Source organism: Arvicola amphibius, chromosome 10, assembly GCF_903992535.2.
Source record: "Arvicola amphibius chromosome 10, mArvAmp1.2, whole genome shotgun sequence".
NCBI lineage: Eukaryota > Metazoa > Chordata > Mammalia > Rodentia > Cricetidae > Arvicola > Arvicola amphibius.
This window is the reverse complement of record NC_052056.1, coordinates 92,336,282-92,356,979: the sequence shown is the minus strand read 5'-3', so window position 1 is coordinate 92,356,979 and position 20,698 is coordinate 92,336,282. Positions and strand designations below refer to the sequence as shown.

General features: G+C 48.0%; 1 protein-coding gene across 5 annotated transcripts in view; it reads right to left on the bottom strand.

Moving 5' to 3' along the window:
• Positions 1 to 2,550: 2,550 nt before the first annotated feature.
• LOC119825463 (general transcription factor II-I repeat domain-containing protein 2) overlaps positions 2,551 to 20,698 on the bottom strand; it is a 37,158-nt gene continuing 19,010 nt past the window's right edge. For 2 of the 5 annotated variants that reach the window (XM_038346326.1, XM_038346331.1), the window contains 8 exons: positions 20,262 to 20,339; positions 16,715 to 16,791; positions 15,233 to 15,311; positions 12,408 to 12,485; positions 7,905 to 7,988; positions 6,856 to 7,039; positions 6,371 to 6,399; positions 2,551 to 4,553 (listed from right to left, as the gene is read on the bottom strand). In XM_038346326.1, the coding sequence (XP_038202254.1) occupies positions 2,980 to 4,553; positions 6,371 to 6,399; positions 6,856 to 7,039; positions 7,905 to 7,988; positions 12,408 to 12,485; positions 15,233 to 15,311; positions 16,715 to 16,791; positions 20,262 to 20,339 (2,183 nt within the window). In that variant the 3' untranslated portion in view covers positions 2,551 to 2,979. The remainder of the gene's footprint in view (positions 4,554 to 6,370; positions 6,400 to 6,855; positions 7,040 to 7,904; positions 7,989 to 12,407; positions 12,486 to 15,232; positions 15,312 to 16,714; positions 16,792 to 20,261; positions 20,340 to 20,698) is intronic. The other 3 variants (XM_038346327.1, XM_038346328.1, XM_038346329.1) reach the window with 3 other exon arrangements.

Sequence of the window (20,698 nt, the reverse complement as noted above, 5' to 3'; positions counted from 1 at the left end):
TCTTCAAAGGTCCTGAGTTCAATTCCCAGCAAACACATGGTGGCTCACAACTATCTGTAATGGGGTCTGGTGCCCCTCTTCTGGACTGCAGGCATACAGACAGAATATGTATAAAGAAAGAAAGAGAGAGAGAGAGGGAGAGGGAGGAGGAGAGGGCGAGGGAGAGGGAGAGGGAGAGGGAGATGGAGGACGAGGAGAGAGGAGAGGGAGGGGAGGGAGGCGAAGAGGGAGGGAGAAAAGAGAGAGAGAGAGATGAGGAGAGAGAGAGACGAGAGACAGACGGTGAGAGCGGAGAGAGAGAGAGAGAGAGAGAGAGAGAGAGAGAGAGAGAGAAAAGTACTGGGCGTTGGTGGCACACACCTTTAATCCAGAATTTGGGAGGCAGAGGTAGGCGGACTCTGTAAATTCAAGGCCAGCTTGGTCTACAAAGGCTCCAAAACTACAGAGAAACCCTGTCTTGAAAAACCAAAAAGAAAAAAGAACCCCCTCCTCAACAATAACAAAAAAAACCCCAAGAAAACAACAAAAAAATCTGTAAGGCATTTTCTTAATTCGTGATTTTAATGTGGGAGGGCCCAGTCCATGATGGTGGTACCATCCCTGGGCCGGCGATGGTCCTGGTTCTATAAAAAGCTGGCGAAGGAAGCCAAGAGAAGTGAGCCAGTAAGCAGCATCTCTCCATGACCTCTGCATCAGTTGCTGCCTGGATTTCTTTTGGTATTGAATAATGATTTGGAGCCAATTCAACCCTTTCCTTCCCAACTTGCTTTTGGTCATGATGTTTTGTAATAGCGATAGAAACACTAATTGTAAGATTTTGGCCTGAGTTGAGACCCTGGCAGGTCCCAGAGCTGGTGGGGGACCGTGGGCGGGAAACAGAATACATCATGCATCATGCAGAGGGAGCTTGGGGAGTATGAAGTTTTCGTTAGGAAGAGGATATGGGGGGGGGGGTAGAGAGGAGGAAGGGAGATATACAGGGCCGGGGTGGGGGAGAGGGAAGACAGACACACACACACACACACACACACACGTGCACACATGCAGGTCAGGTGGCCTCAAATCCCCTAGCTGGTAGAAGATGACCTTGATATCCTGATCACCCTGTCTCCATCTCTGAGTGCTGGAATTCCAGCTGTGCACATCCCCTCCATTTGTTTTTCTGTATTTCTGATCTTGCTGATGCTGTCTTGTATCAGCCTTAGTGTCTCCGGCCAAAGGCCTGTGTGTGCAGGCAGGGAAGCCCTAGAGAGAGCTGCCAGCCTGTCAGACATCACTGCCTGCTGGCCGTCTGTCTTCCTGAGTGTGCATACAGTATGGGGCTTACTCCAGTGTCTTTGGGCTTGAAATCCAGAGACACGAGTCCACAGCCCAGGGGATGTTGGCAGTTTCCTTAGGGTAAATCCATAGGAAAGAGGCAGAGGCTATTCGGGATCTCACTAGCATGGGCATATGAACACATAGTTTTTTGAACAGTTTCTCTTTTGTGAAGACAGGGTTTCTCTGTGTAGCCCTGGATGGCCTGAAACTCACTCAGTAGACCAGAACTCAGAAACCCACCTGCCCTTTCCTCCCAAGTGCTGGGATTACAGGTGTGTGCCACCATGCCTAGCTAGCTGGACCACATTGTACGTGTGCTGTATGAACTGGATTCACTCTAGTGAGGTGGGTGTGTCCTCTGGGCTGGGTTTATCTGGGCCACTTCTTCTCCTTTGACTGATGGGCATCAATGCCTGATCTGAAGAAACAGCAGCAAATCAAGAACCAGCTCCCGCGGGAATGAAGGGATGGCTCAGTGGGTGAAGGCGCTTGCTGCCAAGTCCAATGGTCTGAGTTCAATCCCTGGGACTCACGTAGTAGAACTGACTTTCACAAGTTGTCCTCTGACCCCCACGTGTGCACTGAGACACAAATGCACAGCCTACCCACATAAGCACACATAAAACAAATACATGTTAAAAAACAAAACAAAACAGCTCCCAGGCCAGTTCCTTCCCCATTTACCCGGCCACACAACTCCGTAGTCATGCCATTGCCATAGTTACTGAAGGACTATGTTCCTGCCCATAGTCCATCCTCTCCCACAGTGGAAGTGCCTGTCAGTCCCCACAGGGTCCCACATCACATTCCACGGTAGAGAAGGATTCTGGAGCAGATGCCATGGAGTGTTCCTGTAATCCCAGATCTTTGGAGGCTGAAGCAGGAGGTTCTGGTTTCTAGGTCAGCCTGGTCTGCATAATGAAGTTCTGTCTTAAAAGAGGAGGTGGGAGAAGGACAGAGAAAGGAAGGATGGAGGAGGAGAGAAGATGGAGGAAGAGGAGGGGAAAGGAAGAGGAAGGCGATGACGGCCTTGAAGCCTCAACTTACCTGTCTGTTAAATCCTGTGTTCGTTACTCCGATCTTCTCCAGGCACAGGAATTCTGGAATATGGGACAGTGTCTCCAGATGATTGTCCTTAAACTCAGGAGCTTACTAGACCACAGGCCACAAGCTGGTAAAATGGGGAGACACCCGTATATGCGAACACCCCTACACACACACACATACACACATCTTTCAGTGGGTTTATTACAAACTGTATTATGTGAATGGACAACACAGGGCGGTCAGGAATAAGAGGCACCAACCACTGGAAACACCTCAGTTACACTGAACCCCCTCAAATGCCATCTGAACAGGTGTGGTATGCAAACTGGGGTTCCAATTCAAAGAGGGACTTTTATCCCATTCAACTGAGAGGTTTTTACAGTCGGTTGCTCTCATCTCACAACCTCTTAGGCCTGGGACAGTCTAGGTCTCCACACAATGGGGGGAACAGGGGAACAACGGCCATGTTTCCGCTCCTTCCGTATCTCTTCCAGCACTTTCTCTGGGGTCTCGATACTGATACGTAGCCCAGGCGGATGGCAAAGTCAAACTCAGATCCTCCTGCCTCGACCTTCCCAGTACTGGGATGTCAGGCCCCGGCCCTCTCCTCCCTCAGGTTGCTACCTGCGCCGAGCCCCACTGCGCCTCCTTCTTGCTCAGCTTCATGATGGAGAAGAGCTGCTCGCAGATGTGGGTGCTGCTGAACATGGAGAGCATCTTGGCACAGTGGAGCCTGTATCTAGGGTAGCTGCTCCAGAGGTGCTTGTAGAAGTCCGGGACGCCCACCTTGTCGTATGTGGTCCTCAGTGCCGTGTTGCACTGCAGGTCGATCACCTCCATCTGGAGCTCCTCAGGGACACTGTCGATCTTGACGGAGAAGGGGGAGCTCAGCAGCATGAGCTCGTTCTCCCAGGCCTCGAAATCCGCCAGCCGCTTCTGGAACTCAGCTTTGAGTTCCGCGATCTTGGGTATGTAGTTAAGCCCGTCGCTCTCACTCTGGGAAACAGACTTCAGCGTGGGGAAGTGGGCTAGGTTGTTGCTGGCCAGGTGCGTCTCCCAGAGGCACAGCTTTGCTAGGAAGGCCCGGATGAAGTCGTACATCTGTGTCACCATCTGTGAATGGCCTTGGAGGGAGGCGTCCAGTGTGTTGAGGTGTGTAGTCATGTCCACTAGGAAGGCCAAGTCCAGGATCCAGTCCTGGGAGCTGAGCTGGGGCACAGGTTTGCCCCGGGAAGACATGAACAAGTCTATTTCCTCCAGAGATTCGAAAAACCTCCTGAGGACCAGCCCCCGGCCCAGCCACTTGAGGGATGTGTGGTACAGCAGGCTACCGTATTGGCTGTCCAGCTCGTAGAGCAGCGTCGTGAAGTCACCGTGGTTCATGCCACGGGAGCAGATACAGTTCACCGAGTCCACCACCACGTCCATGACGTGGCCCATCCGTAACTTCTGGGAGCACAGCCACTCGGGGTGGATGATACAGCACACGGACTTGAGGTCGGCCCCCTTGCAACATGAGGCTGCCCTGGCTCTGAGCTTCGTCACCAGCCCACTGTTGGCGTCCACCATGGCCGGGGTGCCAGTGGAGGCCACACTCACCAGCTTGGACCAGTCGATACTGAACTTCTTGAGACTATTCTCTACGCAGAGAAGAATCTCATTCCCGGATTTGGCGCCTGTCATGGGCACAGTGTCCAAAAGCTCCTCGGCCACGTCGAAGTTGTCATCTATGCCGCGGATGAAGATGGCCAGCTGGGTGGTGTCGTTGATATCTGTAATCTCATCGATGGCAATGGAGTACGCCACAAATGACCGGATCTTCTGTCGGACTGTCTTCCATATGTTCCCGGCCAGGTCTTCCACGGGTGGGGCCACGGGGTTCGCAGGTGGACTTGTGTTGGAGAACGCTTGCTCGGGGCACACGATGTCTGAGGCCCCCACGAGGTACTTCTGCAGCCCCGCTTTCAGTTCTTGCAGCTTCTCGTCCCGCGCCTGCCCCGAGTACTGGTCATAGTGCCGGCTGTGGTTGGTCTGGTAGTGGCGGCGCAGGTTGTATTCCTTGGACACCGACACGCTCTGCTTGCAGATCAGACATGTGGGGATGTTCTGCACCTCCACAAAGAAATATGCTCGCTCCCACTTTTCTTGAAACACTCGGCCCTCCTGGTCTATCTTCCGTTTTCCCACTTTATAGAGACAAGGAAAGGTGATTTCGCAACTCCCTATCCCTTACCCCGTTTTCTTGTATTTTTGAGAGTGGGTATCCTGATTCCTCCTCAGCTGGCCTCAAACTCACTAGGCAGCCAAGAACTAGGTAGGAGACCTTGAATTTTGATCCTCTTGCTTCTACTTCCTGAAGGTGAGATTATTGGCATGTGCTACCACGCCCAGCCACTCTCTGAATCTCTCTACATAGTCTTCCCTGGCTGTTCCTGGAAGTCATTCTGTAGACCAGGCTGGCCTCAAACTTGGAGAGATCTGCCCATCTCTGCCTCCTGAGTGCTGGGACTAACGGCCTGCGCCACAATACCCGGCTCTCTTTCTCTGGCTTTTTGAGACTGCCATAATCTGTAGCTCAGGCTGGCCTTGAACTCCTAGCAGGACTCTTGCCTCAGTTTCCTGAGTGCTGAGATCACAGGTGTGTGCCACCTTACCTAACTTCCCAAGAGAGATTTGAAATATTAAAGTAGGGCCCAAACAGAGGTGATATATGACTTAATCTGCTGTCAATCTCAAAAGACCCAGGGTAAGGACGGGCAGTGTTGGTGCACGTCTCTAATCCTAGCACTTGGGAGGCAGAGGCAGGCAATTTCTGTGAGTTCGAGGCCAGCCTGGTCTACATAGAGAGCTCCAGGACAGGCTCCAAAGCTACGCAGAGAAACCTTGTCTCAAAAAAAACAAAAACCAAAACTAAAACAAAAATAAATAAAGGTAAGTGGAGCAGTTACTGATAACACAGATATGAAAATTTATCTTAAGAAAATGTAGTTGGGGGGCTGGAGAGATGGCTCAGTGGTTAAGAGCACTGACTGCTCTTCCAGAGGACCTAGGTTCAATTCCCAGCACCCACATGACAGATCACAACTGTCTGTAACTCCAGTTCCATGATACCCAACACCCATCGCAAAACATCAATGCACATAAAACAGAAATAAATTAAAAAAAAAAAAAAAAAAAAAAATGTAGTTGGGTAACGAGGTATAGTGGTCATAGTGGTGCATGCCTTTAATCTTAGTACTTGGGAGACAGAGGCAGGTAGATCTCAGTGAGTTTGAGGTCATCCTGCTCTATGATCTCCCAGAGTGAGTACCAGGACAGTCAGGGCTATACAAAGAAACCCTGTCTTGAAAAACCAAAAATAAAAAAATTAAAAAAATAAAGAAATTGTAGTTGGGGCTGGGGTGTGATGGAGCACTTGCCGGCTATGTTTGAAGCCTGGGCTCTGATATCCAACACCACATAAAGCCAGGCATGGTGTCATGAGTGTGAATCTAGCACTTGGGAGGTGGAAGCAAGAGGATTGCTGTGAGTCTGAAGCCAGCCTGAACTACACCATGAGTTCCAGGCTAGTCCGGGACTGCAGGAATGTGCGATGTTTCCCAACACCTAACAGCTGGGTGTGGTGATGCACACCTATAATCCCTTCACCAGAAGCAGGAAGCAGAGGCAGGTGGATCTTCGGGGAGTTTCCAGGCCAGCCAGAGCTACACACTGAGACTGTCTCAAACAATAACGAACAGCAACCAAACAAAAGGTAACCAAAGAGAAATGTAAACCAGGGCTGTGGATGGAGATCAAAGGCAGGGTGCTTGCCTGGCATGTGGGAGACCCTGGGTGTCATCTCCAGCCCCACAACAAAACAAACATAACAAACACACTTGAATGTCCACGCGCTCCACTGGAAGGCTTCAGACTACAGACATGGGACTCTGTCCCAAGTGCCCGCCAAGACACTCCCCAAAGCACCATGTCCCGCAATGTTCTTACTTTGTAGAGTACTCACCATTACTAAGTTCAAGTCCAGGAAGGGGTCTGCAGGGAGACACAGGAGAGAAAGGGGGAGCTCGTTTTCATTCTGCCCAGCAAGCTGTGTCTCCACACTTTTGGTGGAATCAGCACAATGCTAGGCAAAGTTGGAAGTCAGGCCAAGGGGCGCTGCCCACGATAGTCAGCAAGATGCTTGCTGCCAAGCCCGAGACCTGACTGCGTTCAATCATGGCCCACGTGGGGGCAGGAAAGAACTGATTTCCACAAGCTGCCCTCACACATGTGCCATGACAAGCCCCTTGTAAATAATTGCAATAAAAAAATAATGCAAGGAACTGGAGACACAGCTCTGCCAAAGTGGAAGAGAGGGAAAGCCTTGGGACATCTCGGCCCCGAAATGAGGTGCCGCTCCTTCCCACACCTTGTCTCCTGGCTGAGTTCGTGCACTCGGCAGCTGCCTGTGTCCAGCTGCGTTCTCACGTGGAGCTGGGACGCGCTCACCTGACAACTGTGAACTTGATGAAATCCGCCGCATCCAGGATCCTCCTCATGGAGCTGATCTCCAGGTACCCAGGGGCTTTGAACACCACTCCTGGGGGCATGCCATCGATCACCACGCAGCCGGGGTTAAAGGTGATTCTCCTGTAGGGAACCTTCACAGGGAAGTCCACTCCTATGGCCTCCCCTGTGATGAGAGGCAGGGTGTAAACTGGGTGACTTTGGGGTTTACTTTTCCAAAACTCTGCTTTTTGTTCTTGGTCTTTTTTTTTTTTTTCTTTTTGAGTCAGGGTCTATGGTGGCCCAGACTGGACTTGAATTCACAGCAATCGTCCTGCCTCGGCCTCCTAAGTGCTTGGATTACATGCCAGGCTGTCCATGCTTGGTTGTTAATGTCACATCTGAGCTGGACCTAGAGGCACACATACAATCCCTGCTGCTTGAGTGGTTGAAGAGTAAGATCACTGGAGTCAGCTAGGGTGAGATAAGTGACAAGCTGTCTCCAAACTCAACGGCGACTGAGCTGAGCCTCGTGACACAGGCCGAAGCAAAGCAGGAGGCCGAAAACGCATACTGCTTACTCTACGGAGACTTTGGAAACACCTGCCAACGGTACTGGCCTGTGCTTCTGGCACTTCTCAAGGGCAATGCAAGCATGTCCTGACTGACTTCAAGGCCAGGCTAGGCTATCTAGCCAAGTCCTTTCTCAAAAACAAATAAAAAGAAAAAAGTATTTTGGTTAGAGACTAGAACAGGCCTAGAGTACTTTCAATGTTCAGTGCTTCAAATGGGTGGAGGGAATAAAGTTTACAAATTTGGGGGCTGTAGAACAGCAATGACTCAGCAGTTAAGAGTCATTAACTTCCAAAGGGCTGAGTTTGATTCCCAGTACCAATACTGGATGGGTAGCAACTGCCTGTAACTCCAGTCCCAAGGGATCTGGCGCCCTCTGCTGGCCTCTAGAGACACTGCACTCGCATGTACATACCCTCCTCCCCCACATAATTTAACAAATACATACATTTTGGATGTATAACAAGACAGAAGCTTACCAAATTTTCTGCTGAAGAGGTAGTTCACCTGTTCTCGAAGCTGCTTAATTTTCTCAATGCTGGACAGTCTCTCCTTCTCATTATCTAAAAATAATTTGGAGAAGCAAACCAGGCTCATTCATACTTTTTTTCCCCTCTAAGACAGGTATTAGCAGAAATGCCTGTTGGCACTTTACCTGCTGTGGTGGTTTGAATAGGTATGGACCCCAGAGGCTCATGTGTTTGAATGCTTGGCCCATAGGGAATGGCACTATTAGGAGGTGTGGCCTTGTTGGAGGAAGTGTGTCACTGTGGGGGCGGGCTTTGAGGTCTCATATGCTCAAATTATGCCTAGTGTGGTACACAGTCTCCTTCTGCTGCCTGTGGATCAAGATGTAGAACTCTCAGCAACTTCTCAGCACCACATCGGCCTGCACTCTGCCATAATGATACTGGACTAAACCTCTAAAACTGTAAGCCAGCCCCAATTAAAAGTCTTCCTCTATAAGAGTTGCTGTGGTCATGGTGTCTCTTCACAGCAACATAAACCCTAACAAAGACACTCAAATCACCTGAGCACAATAACTAAGCATTTGGGAAATTCACAAAATGGAAGCCATTACAGATGATCACTTTCTGAATGACAACCCTATAGAAATATACGCCATATTACTTTTAAATTTTTATTTGTATTTATGTGTATGCCACATGCATGCAAGAGCCCTTTGATGAGGATAGGGGCTCCCCTGGAGCAGATGTGGGATGGGAAACAAACCCAGGTCCTCTACAAGAGCAGTAATCTGTCCCTCTCAGCCTTGGGCCATCTCTGGTCCCTGCTCACGCTACGTTTAGGAGCCTTCAACGCTGCACGAGACTTCTGCCTTCAATGCCATGGCACAGATCTCAGACCACGCAACACGACGACAAAGGAAAAATAAATGATGCTGGGACTAGAAGGGAATATTCTATTTTTTTTAAATTAAAGTTCCGTGTTTTCTTTTCCAGACAGAGTTTTTCTTTGTAGCCTTTGCTGTCCTGGAACTCACTCCGTAGACCAGGTTGGTCTTGCATTCGAGATCTGCGTGCCTCTGCTTTCTGAGTGCCGGGATTAAAGGTATGCCCCACCATGCCTGGCTCTTTTTTTTTTTTTTTACAGACTTTTTTTTTTTATTTATTAAGTATGCAGTGTTCTGCCAGAAGAGGGCACCAGATCCTATTATAGATGGTTGTGAACCACCATGTGGTTGCTGGGAATTGAACTCAGGACCTCTGGAAGAGAAGCCAGTGCTCTTACCTCTGAGCCATTTCTCCAGCCCCCCTGGCTCTTATTTTAAACAAAAAAAAATTTAAAACTGGTGTGGTAGACACACCTTTAATTTTAGCACTTGGGAGGCAGAAACAGGCAGATCTTTGTGATCTTGAGGCCAGCCTGGTCTACAGAATGAGTTCCAGGACAGCCAGGGCTACATAGAGAAACCCTGTACCGAAAAACCAGAACATAGCTGGGCAGTGGTGGTGCACACCTTTAATCCCAGCACTTGTGAAGCAGAGGCAGGTGGATCTCTATGAGTTCAAGGCGAGCCTGATCTAAAAGAGCAAGTTCCAGGGTGAAAAAAAAAGACAGCCAGGCAGTGGTGGTGCAGGCCTTTAATCCCAGCACTTGGGAAGCAGAGGCAGGTGGATCTCTGTGAGTTCAAGCCCAGTATGGTCTACAGATCTGTAGAACCAGTGCCAGGACAGGCTCCAAAGCTACATAGAGAAACCTTGTCTCAAAAAAAGAAAGAAAAAAAGAAAGAAAGGAAGGAAGGGAGGAAGAAAGGAAGAAAGGAAAAAAAGAAAAACCAGAACATAAATAAAAATAAAAAATATTTTTTTTTTGTTTTTTTTCGAGACAGGGTTTCTCTGCAGCTTTAGAGCCTGTCCTGGAGCTAGCTCTTGTAGACCAGGCTGGTCTCGAACTCACAGAGATCCACCTGCCTCTGCCTCCCAAGTGCTGGGATTAAAGGCGTGCACCACCACTGCCCGGCTAAAAAATAAATTTTAAAAAAGGTGGTGGGTGGGAGCGGCAAGGGAAAAGACTCAGCAGCTAGAACACTGTTGCTCTTGCAGAGGACCTGGTCCCTTTTCCAGCACCCACATGGTGGTCACAACCATTCCTACCCTCATCTGAACTCCACAGGCAGCAGGCATGCCTGTGGTGCACAAGCATACACACAGGTGAAATTCATACATGGAAAACAAATAAAGACATATCAAAAATAAATAGAATCGGGCTGGAGAGATGGCTCAGAGGTTAAGAGCATTGCCTGCTTTTCCAAAGGTCCTGAGTTCAATTCCCAGCAACCACATGGTGGCTCACAACCATCTGTAATGAGATCTGGTGCCCTCTTCTGGCTTGCAGACATACACACAGACAGAATATTGTATACATAATAAATAAATAAATGCTTAAAAAAAATAAATAGAATCTTTATGTCAGGTGTGGTGGTCCAAAAGTCAGGAGGCAGAGGCAGATGAAGCACTGTGAGTTCAAAGCAGCCTGAATCTTGAGACCCTGTCTCAAAAAGAAAAAGAAAAAAAAAAGAGTTCAAGGCCACCCTAGTCTACATAATGAGCTCCAGAATAGCCAGGGACACACAACGTAGTCTGTCTCCAAAAATAAGTAAATACATAAATAAACAAAATTGATGTGGGAGGGTCTTCTGTTTGAGTTGATTTCATTGGTTAATGAAGAAACTGCCTGGCCCATTTGATTGGCCAGCCCTTAGGTGGGCAGAGTAGACAGAACAGAATGATGGGAAGGGAAGTTAATAAATCGCCATGCCTCTGCTCTCTGAGCCAGACTGCCGTGCCTCTCCTCAGAGAGAGAGACGCGATGAAGTGCTGGCCCAAGATGGACGTGCACTAGAATCTTCCCGGTAAGGCACTTCGTGGTGCTACACAAATTATTAGATATGGGTTAATCAAGATGTGAGTAAGAGGCTGAAACTAATGGGCCAGGCAGTGTTTAAATGAATGCAGTTTGTGTGTTGTTATTTCAGGACATAAGCTAGCCAGGCAGCCGGGAGCCAGGTGGGACGAAAAGCAGGCCTGCCCGCAGCACCTCATTACACAAAATACTCAAAACTTTTCATTTAAACTATTTTTTTGGGGGGGAGGTATTATGTGGAGAGCAGAGATCCCTCCTTCTAGCATGTGGGTCCTGGGGAGGAACTTAGATGGTTATTGGTCAGGCTTGGTGGCAAGTACTTTTACCTGCTGAGCAATCTCATCAGCCCTAATTTTACTTTTGAGTAACTAAAACAGTTGTGTGGCTCAAAATTCAAGAAGTATAAAAGTGTGTATTAAAACAATTCTGGGAGGCTGGAGAGATGGCTCAGTGGTTAAGAGCACTGGCTGCTCTTCCAGAGGTCCTGAGTTCAATTCCCAGCACCCACACGGTGGCTCACACCATCTATAATGAGATCTGGTGCCCTCTTCTAGCCTGCGGGCACACATGGAAGGAATGTCATATACATGATAAATAAATAAATCTTAAAAAAAAAACCAATTCTGGGAATGGGTCTGGAGATGGCTCAGGTTAAGAGTGCTCACTGCTCTTGCGGAGGATCCAGGTTTAGTTTCCAGCACCCACATGGTGGCTGGTAGCCTCCTGTGACTCTAATTCCTGGGGGATCTGACATCTTCATCCAACCTCCATGGGCTCTTACATACATGTGATGCACACACACACATACTCAGGCCCATACACTACACATAAAATAAAAAATATGTACTAACACACACACACACACACACACACACACAGTAAATTAAATGTAACTAGATACTGCCCCCCCCAACTCAGTTTCCTACTTTGGAGTAACCATGTAACTAGACTGTTTACCGAGTTCCTAGACAGAGCTTATATACACGTGGAGAAAAGATGATTTAAATGACCAGAAGCCAGTTCTGACTGCCTGGGAGCATGAAGCTGACTGTAGGAACCTAGGCAGAACCTGGGCGTGGCTGTGTGGCACCTGCAGAGTACTAGATGCTCACAAAGCCCCACTCTTTAGTTATGGTAAACCAGGAGGAAACACAGCACCATGAGACTAACACACGCTGGAAAACTGTTAAGACAAAAATGAAGACTGTAACACAGGGCTGGAGAGAGGGCTCAGTGGTTAAGAGCGTTTGCTGGGTTCAGTTCCCAGCACCCATACAAGGCAGCTCACAACTGCCTGCAATTCCAACTTCATGAGATTCAAGGCCCTCTACTGGCCTCCACAGGCACTGCACTCACATGGCTGACACACACACATACACACACACACACAAAATTAAAAGAAAACAATCTTTACAAAAAGAAAAATATTTAATCCTAGAACTTGGGAGGCAGAGGCAGGTGAATCTCTGAGTTTGAGGCCAGCCTGGTTTACAAAGCGAATTCCAGAACAGCCAGAGCTGTTACACAGAGAATCCTGGTCTCAAAAACCAGAAAAGAAATACGATACAAATGATGACAGTAAATGACTGTCCTACCTGGAACTGTCACCTGTACGATCCTAAGATCTTCAACACCCGCTGCAGAGTTTACAATGTTGGACAGATTTGCGGTTCCTTAAGAAAGAAGAGTTGGGATGAGCAGAGAAGCAGCAAGTCTCTACAAACTACCTGTTGGATGAGAAGTACAGACTGGATGTTTTACAGCCCAGAACAGTGAGCAACCGGGTGGGGTGGTGGAGGGATGGCTGACCCTGAAGGTCTGAGGGTGCTTCCAGGGGTTTAGTTGAGGGAAGCTCCACCCTGGTGTTGGGGCTCCACCTCATGGGCTAGGGATCCAGACTGAGTGCAAAGGAGAAAGCGAGCTGAGCACCAGTATCCGGCTCTCTGCTTCCTGTGGATGTTGTGTGACCAGCCACCTCAGGCTCTGGCTGCCATGCCTTCTGTACCGTCAAAGACTGTATCCCCTCAAACTGTGAGTTACAAGACACACTTCTGCCTTTAAATTGTTGGTTTTCATAGAAAAAATCTGTTTATTTATGTGCATGAGCGTGCATCTATGCTGGGATCTGTTTGTTTATGTGTATGAGCGTGCATCTATGCTGGGATCTGTTTATGCGTATGAGCGTGCGTCTATGCTGGGATCTGATTATTTATGTGCATGAGCGTGCATCTATGCTGGGATCTGTTTATGTGCATGAGTGTGCGTCTATGCTGGGATCTGTTTATTATGTGTATGAGTGTGCGTCTATGCTGTGATCTGTTTATGTGTATGAGCGTGCGTCTATGCTGGGATCTGTTTATGTGTATGAGTGTGCGTCTATGCTGGGATCTGTTTATGTGTATGAGCGTGCATCTATGCTGGGATCTGTTTATGTGTTGTATGAGCATGTATCTATGCTGGGATCTGTTTATTTATGTGCATGAGTGTGCGTCTATGCTGGGATCTGTTTATGTGCATGAGCGTACATCTATGCTGGGATCTGTTTATGTGTATGAGCATGCATCTATGCTGGGATCTGTTTATGTGTATGAGCCTGTGTCTATGCTGGAATTTGCACAGGTGAATACAGTGGAGGTCAAAGAGGGCATCAGAGCCCTGAAGCTGGACTTACAGGCAGTTGTGAGCCACTGGACATGGGTGCTGGGAACCAAACTCAGGTTCTCTGGAAGATCAACGCACACTCCTAACCTCTGAGCCATCTCTGCAGTCCCTTTAGACAGGCATTCTGTTGCAGCATTGTGACAGTACTAGCATGCCAGGTGGATGGCAGGGACTGGCACTGCACTGTGCAGCTTAACAGGATGACCAAGGAGAGGGGGGCTTGATCTTCCTCTCACCTGATGTTCCCGCCACCCCGCCTGCATTTATTTCTTTATTTTGTGCATCAAAATGAACAACTTTAAAGATCTGAAAACACTACATCTGTGGAAATACACACGACTGCAGAAAAAGACACGACTTTATTTAACTTGGCTCTCGAATCGCCTTCCTTGAAAATCAACGTTTCAGGAGGGGAATTAACCTTTCTTCCTGTCTTTGCACAGCTGACTTGGGACCCTAGCTTTCTTTGTATGTGCTGTTCTTTGGCTGGGAGAATATATTTTCTTCATTTTTAGAGGTACCCTGCGAAGCCTGAGGCCCCACTGCTTAAGGCTTCCTTTGACTGAGAGAATGCTGTCCCTTTCCTGTGTTCCAGATCCACAATCAAGAGCTGGTGTGGAAAGAGCCCCAGAAAAGCCACATGTGCGCGTTTCTCCAGCATCACAGCCATGTCCAGGACCTTCTGAGCAGGTGCCAGGCTAGCCCCCTTCTGCTTGATGACGCACATGGTGACATCTTCAAAAATGACTGATTCTTGAGGCTCACCCCTTAAGGAGACAGCTGTCATAACTAAGTCTTTTATTCTTGTTGTAAAGGTCAAACTACCAGGACCAAGGGCTCCAACTGCTCTTGCTAGTTTTTCACAAATGGAGACTGAGGACCCCACACAGTGACCCCCCACAAACCAAGCCCACAAGCGTTAATTCTAACTACAGTTAAAGAGAGAAGTATTAATCGTTCATATCTGCGGGCCAGAGATGGCACAGTGAGTAAAGGTACTTTTTCTGCAAGGCTGGTGACCTGAGTCCGGTCCCCAGAACCCATGTAAAAGTGGAAGAGAGGGGGCTGGAGAGATGGCTCAGCGGTTAAGAGCACTGACTGCTCTTCCAGAGGACCAGGATTCAGTTCCCAGCACCCACATGGCAGCTCACAACAGTCTGAAGATCCAGTTCCAGGGGATCTGACACCTTTATACCAATGCACATAAAATAAAAAGTTAAACTATAAGAAATATTTTTTTAAAAAAAAGTGGAAGAGAAGGGGCTCCACTGTCCTCTGACCTACACATGCACTGTGGCACAGGATCTGTCTTAGTTAATTTTCTGTTGTTGCCAAGGTAACTTATAGAAGAAAGAGTTTATTGGGCTTATGGTTTCAGAGGGTTAGAGTTCATGACCACAACAGGGAGCGTGGCAGCAGGCAGGCATGGTGCTGGAGCTGGAGCTCACATCTTGATCCACAAGCACGAGGCAGAGAACTGGAAATGGTGTGGGCTTTTGAAACCTCAAAGCCCACCCTCAGGGCCACACCTCCACCACAAGGCCACACCTCCTAAACCTTCCTAAACAGTTCCACCAACTGGGGACCAAGTATTCAAACACATGAGCCTGTGGGGCCATTCCAATTTAAACCACCACAACACACACATGAACGTAAGCACACACACTCTGGCTTCGGTCACCATCCTACACAAATCATTTCAGAAACAGTGAAAGTCACTCTGACCATGTGACAATCACAAGTGCTTTTGGGGACTCACCTTCCATTTTCACATTGGCCTCAGGATCCTCATTTGTTTCTGAAGAGACCAGTGGAGTGGACTCTTGAAAAGAAAAGGTCTAAAATGACATTCATTATTAAGTAATCTCAAGTTCCAACAGTTTACTGTTCGCATCCCACCCTTCACCCAAATCTGTCCTCAACCCTGGGGTTCTGTTTTGTTTTGAAGCAAGGACTCACTCTGCAACTCAGCTGGCCTCATTTTAGAATTTATAAAAAGATTTGTTTTATATGTATGAGTGTTTGCTTGCATGCTTCTATGAACATATGTGTGTGCAATTCATGCAGAGGTCAGAAGATGTCAGGTCTTCTAGAACTAGAATTATAGCTGAAAGTAGTTGTGAGCATGCTGGGAACTGAACCAGGTCCTCTGGGAGATCAGCAAGGGTTCTAACTGCTGAGCCATCTCTCCAGCTTTTAGCCTTGACATTTTATGGTTTTTAATTATGTTTTGTACATACTAAACACACAGTGAATTTTAATTTTGTCAGAGGTAATCATCAGGCACTGATGGGCAATTTCCGGACAGGGGACTTGGCTCGGTTAGTAGACACTTTGCCTATCATGCACCAAGCCCTGTGTTCCATCCCTCAAAATGCACAAGGATCAGAAGTTGAAGGTCATCCTTAGTGACACAAGGATGTCACAAGTCTGTGGCTAGTCTAGGCTACATCAGACCTGGTCTCCACAAAAGTAAACATCATGAATTTATATGGGATTCCCCTATTAAGAATGAGGGGAGACAGAAACTCCCACAGATTCCTAAACAATATCAAACTCTTCACATCCACGGACACGGAGTATTATCAAACAATATAGAGCTGCTCACATCCATGGACACGGAGTCCTCTGCTTACTGCAGCAGGATTTCACACGGTCACAGTGCTTCTTAATTTTGTAATGGATTACTTTGGGGTGGGGAGGGGCTGACAAAGAGATGACTTTTTTTAATTTTTGGTTATTTTTTGTGTTATCTATCTATCCCATCCATCCATCCATCCATCCATCCATCCATCCATCTAACTGTTGGGGGCAGGGTTTTTCTGTAGAGCCCTGGTTGTCCTGGAACTCACTTTGTAGACCACACTAGCCTAGAACTCAAGTAGATTCACCTCCCTAATGGTTGTGCAGCACCCTCCTGCCCCTACTGAGATGACAGCCAGGGACAGGAAAAAGAGCAGACATGGCTTCTGAAGCCTCCTCCCACACTCAGAGGTGGACAGGACTGATGCAGAGTCGCGGCCAGTGGCTCCATGCTGAGCTCCAACCTGGGCTATCCAGAGCCTCAGTCGACACGCAAAGACCTAGGGCTGTAGCAAGGCCACAGGCGGCACTGGTTCCCACTTACAGTCCAGGGACCAGAGCACACAGCCCTTACTGCTGCTTCCTAGGACAGGTGTGCCAGGAAGCCACTTTCTTTATTTCCCACATGGGTAAGGGAGCAGATGCTTTGTTTTCTAACCTGCAGACGGCAACTCCATTCCTCTGACTTCACTGATGGTGGAAGAATGCTCATTTCCTGAAGGGAGAAGAAGCAACCTACAGTTCAGTGAGAAATGCGGATTGTTCAGACGTCACTCAGCAGGTAAAGGTGCTTGCAGCCAAGCCTGACGACCTGAGTTTGATTCCCAGGACCCATATGAAAGGGGGCGCTGACTCCTGAAAATTGACCTCTGATCTCCACTCAAGCACTATGGCACTTCCCTCTTTTCCCCACCAATAACTAAATAAAAATGTGATACAACATTTAGAACAAAACACAGAAGTCACTGAATGCAAGGGAAACATTTCAAAGACTGGGGTGCGCTCAGCAGGCAGAAGGCTTCCTACTGTGCAGAAGTCCTGTGTCCACCCCAGCACCACATGAAACTGGGAGCTGTGCCCACCTATAATCCCAGCACTCAGGAGGTAGAGACAGGAGGATGGGGAGTTCAGTATCATCCTCTAGGACACAGTAAGTTTGGGGCCAACCTGGGCTACATATGAGACCCTATCTCAAACAAACAAAATAAAATACAATAAAAAGGAGGCGTTACAGAAGCATGGGTGACCCCAAAACAATTAAATCACTACCAAAATCCTATTTTTTTCTTATCTTAAAAAATTATTTTGAGGCCGGGTGGTGGTGGCGCACGCCTTTAATCCCAGCACTCGGGAGGCAGAGGCAGGCGGATCTCTGAGTTCGAGGCCAGCCTGGTCTACAAGAGCTAGCTCCAGGACAGGCTCTAGAAACTACAGGGAAACCCTGTCTCGAAAAACCAAAAAAAAAAAAAATTATTTTGAAAAAAATTTATTTTGGGGGCTGGAGAGATAGATGGCTCAGAGGTTAAGAGCACTGGCTGCTCTTCCAGAGGACCTCCGTTCAATTCCCAGCACCCCACAGTGGCCTACAACCATCTATAACGAGGTCTGGTGCCCTCTTCCGGTTTGCAGGCAGAACACTGTACACACGAACAAACAAACAAATGAACACATCTTTAAAAAATTTATTTTTATGAGGGATGGTGGTGGTGGTGCACGCCTTTTATCCCAGCACTCAGGAGGCAGAAGCAGGTGGATCTCTGTGAGTTCGAGCCAGACTGGTCTACCAGTCTAACTGGCTAACCCAGGTTAGCCAGGGTTACAGAGAAATCCTGTCTCAGAAAACCAATCATCATCATCATCATCTAAAGTATTTACATTAATTTATCTATTATTTGTATGCAAATGTGTAGGAGTGCAAGCCATAGTGCACGCATGAGGGTCAGAGGTCAACCTGTAGGTTTGGTTCTCTGCTTAGAACGTGTGGGCGCATGCAGGCTGGGCAGCAGGCACTTTACCCACAGATCCTCTATTTTTGTTGTTGCTGTTATGGAAAACTGTTTATTTTTGAAACCATCTTAATGTAGAAATAGAAACCATCTTAGGAGGAGGGCAGGCGAGGACGCAAGGCATACAGACAAATCTGTCTGCCATGGGCTTCTCACGCCTCACCTGTTCACTAGTGCCCAGATGAGGATGCACTCAGCCACCCACAACAGGGTCAGTATAGGCGTGTGGACCAGTGTCACAAGGAAGCCAGTGAATCTCATTACAGAAAATCCTATTGCTGTGCCCACAGCAGTCTTCTGGAATTCATGTTAAACCCCATCTAATGCCTATGGGGCTTTGTCTGCAAGTACATCTGTAGACCAGAAAAGGGCATCAGATCCCACGAGACCACAGTTACAGACGACTGTGAAACCCCATGTGGGTGGGGGGAAGTGAACCCAGGTCCTCCGGAAGAGTGTACGGTGCTCAGGGCCTTTAACTGCTGAGCCATCTCCAGCCCCTGGAATTCTTTCCTGTGAGGTTTGGCGTATCTTTTAACCAGCTGAATTGGATCCTTTACAAACTGCTGACTTCGCTCAGTGAATTGCATTATCTGATCAATCCACGATTGCACACAGGATTTTGAGAAGCTTTTCTTAAATTTTTGTTGTTGCTGCTTTGTTTTTCAAGATAGGATTTCTCTGTGTAGCCCTGGCTGTCCTGGAGCCAGGCTGGCCTTGAACTCAGATCCACCTGCCTCTCCCTTTCAAGCACTAGGATCACAGGCGTGAGCCACCACTGTCCCTTCTCTTATTTTTTTAAAAATTATTTATGTATTGGGGTTTTGCCTGCATGTATGTCTATGTGAGGGTGTCAGCTCTCCTGAAGTGGAGTTACAGACAGTTGTGAGCTGTCACGTGGGGCCTGGGAATTAAACTCAGTTCCTCTGGAAGAGCAGCCAATGAGAATTCTTAGGCACTGAGTCATCTCTCGAGCCTGATTTTCTTCATTTTTGAGATAGGGTCTCATGTAGTGTGGAGTCGAACTTGCTATCTAGTCAAGGATAACCTTTGGGGGGGGAGGGCTGAGAGATGGCTTAACGGTTAAGAGCACTGGCTGCTCTTCCAGAGGTCCCGAGTTCAATTCCCAGCACCCACATGGTGGCTCACAACCATCTGTTGAGATCTGGCGCCCTCTTCTGGCCTGCAGGTGTACATGCAGTGCACTCGTACATAAACTATAAATAACTTAAAAAAAAAAAAAAAGGATAACCTTGAATTTGTGATTCTCCTGCCTTCGCCTTCTGAGAGCTGGGATTATAGGTGTGCCCCACAAATGCTCCACTGGACTGAAGATAAATTCAATCCATTCAATAATTAAAAAGAATTTTTGTTAGGGTAGGTCAACACACATACATCTGTGTTCCTCTTTTTGTGGTGTGGTATATTCCCATGTATGTGTGTGTGTGTGGTATATTTACACATGTGTGTGGTATATTCATATGTGGGTGTGTGAGGTATATTTACATGTATATATGGGTGGGTATGGCATATTCACGTGTATGTGGATGTGTGTGGCATGTTCACATGTGTGTGGTATATTCTCATGTATGTGGGTATGTGTGGTATGTTCACACGTGTGTGTGGTATATTCACACGTGTGTGGGTGTGTGGCATATTTACACGTGTGTGGTATATTCATGTGTGGGTGTGGTATATTTACATGTGTATGTGGGTGGGTGTGGTATATTCACACATGTGTGGATATGTGTGGTATATTCACACGTGTGTGATATAGTCACATGTATATGTGGGGGTGTGGTATATTCACACATGTATGTGAGTGTGTGTGGTATATTCACATGTGTATGTGGGGGGGTACAGACACACGTGTGAGCACAGGTGTCCATGTGCACGCACAGAGGATGGAGGAGGATAGCCGGGGTCCTGTTCTATCAATCTCTACCTTATCCCCTTGAGAAGGGGCTAGGTCAGTAAGCCCTAGGGATCTTCCTGTCTCTGCTCCCCCCAGTGCTGATGTCATAAGCAGCTGTGGCCACACCATGCTTTTTGCATGGGTGCTGGGGATCTGAGCTCAGGTCCTGTGCTGCATAGCAAGTGGTCTTGCCCACTAAGATCTTCCCGTCCCCTCTGTTCCTCTTTATCACCTCTCAGGTGAGTGGGGTCCATCATTTCGGTGAAGAGCCAGGACAGCATTACCTTGCACGTCACACTGATAGTAGTTAGGATCCTCTGACTCTGTCTTGACTAAAACAGCTGCCGCCTTCGGTGAAGTACCTGGGAGAACAAGAGACCACAGTGAGGGCTCAGGTAACCACACCAACTAATGAAACACCTAGTGTGGTGGGAATGCTGGCACAAGCCTGCCATCCCAGCACTCGGGAGGTGGAGGCAGAGGCAGGAGAATCAGCTCTCGGGAGGTAGAGGCAGAGGCAGGAGAATCAGAAGTTCAAGATCCTTTTTGGAAGCAGGGTACTATGGCACACACCTTTAATTCCAGCATTCCAGAGGCTGAGGCAGGCCAATCTCTATGAGTTCAAGGCCAGGCTCATCTGAATGATAAGTTCCAGGCCAGCAAGGGTCTGGTCCTAAGGACTTAGTCTTAAAAATAGAATCCTCTTTGGCTAAGAGTAAAT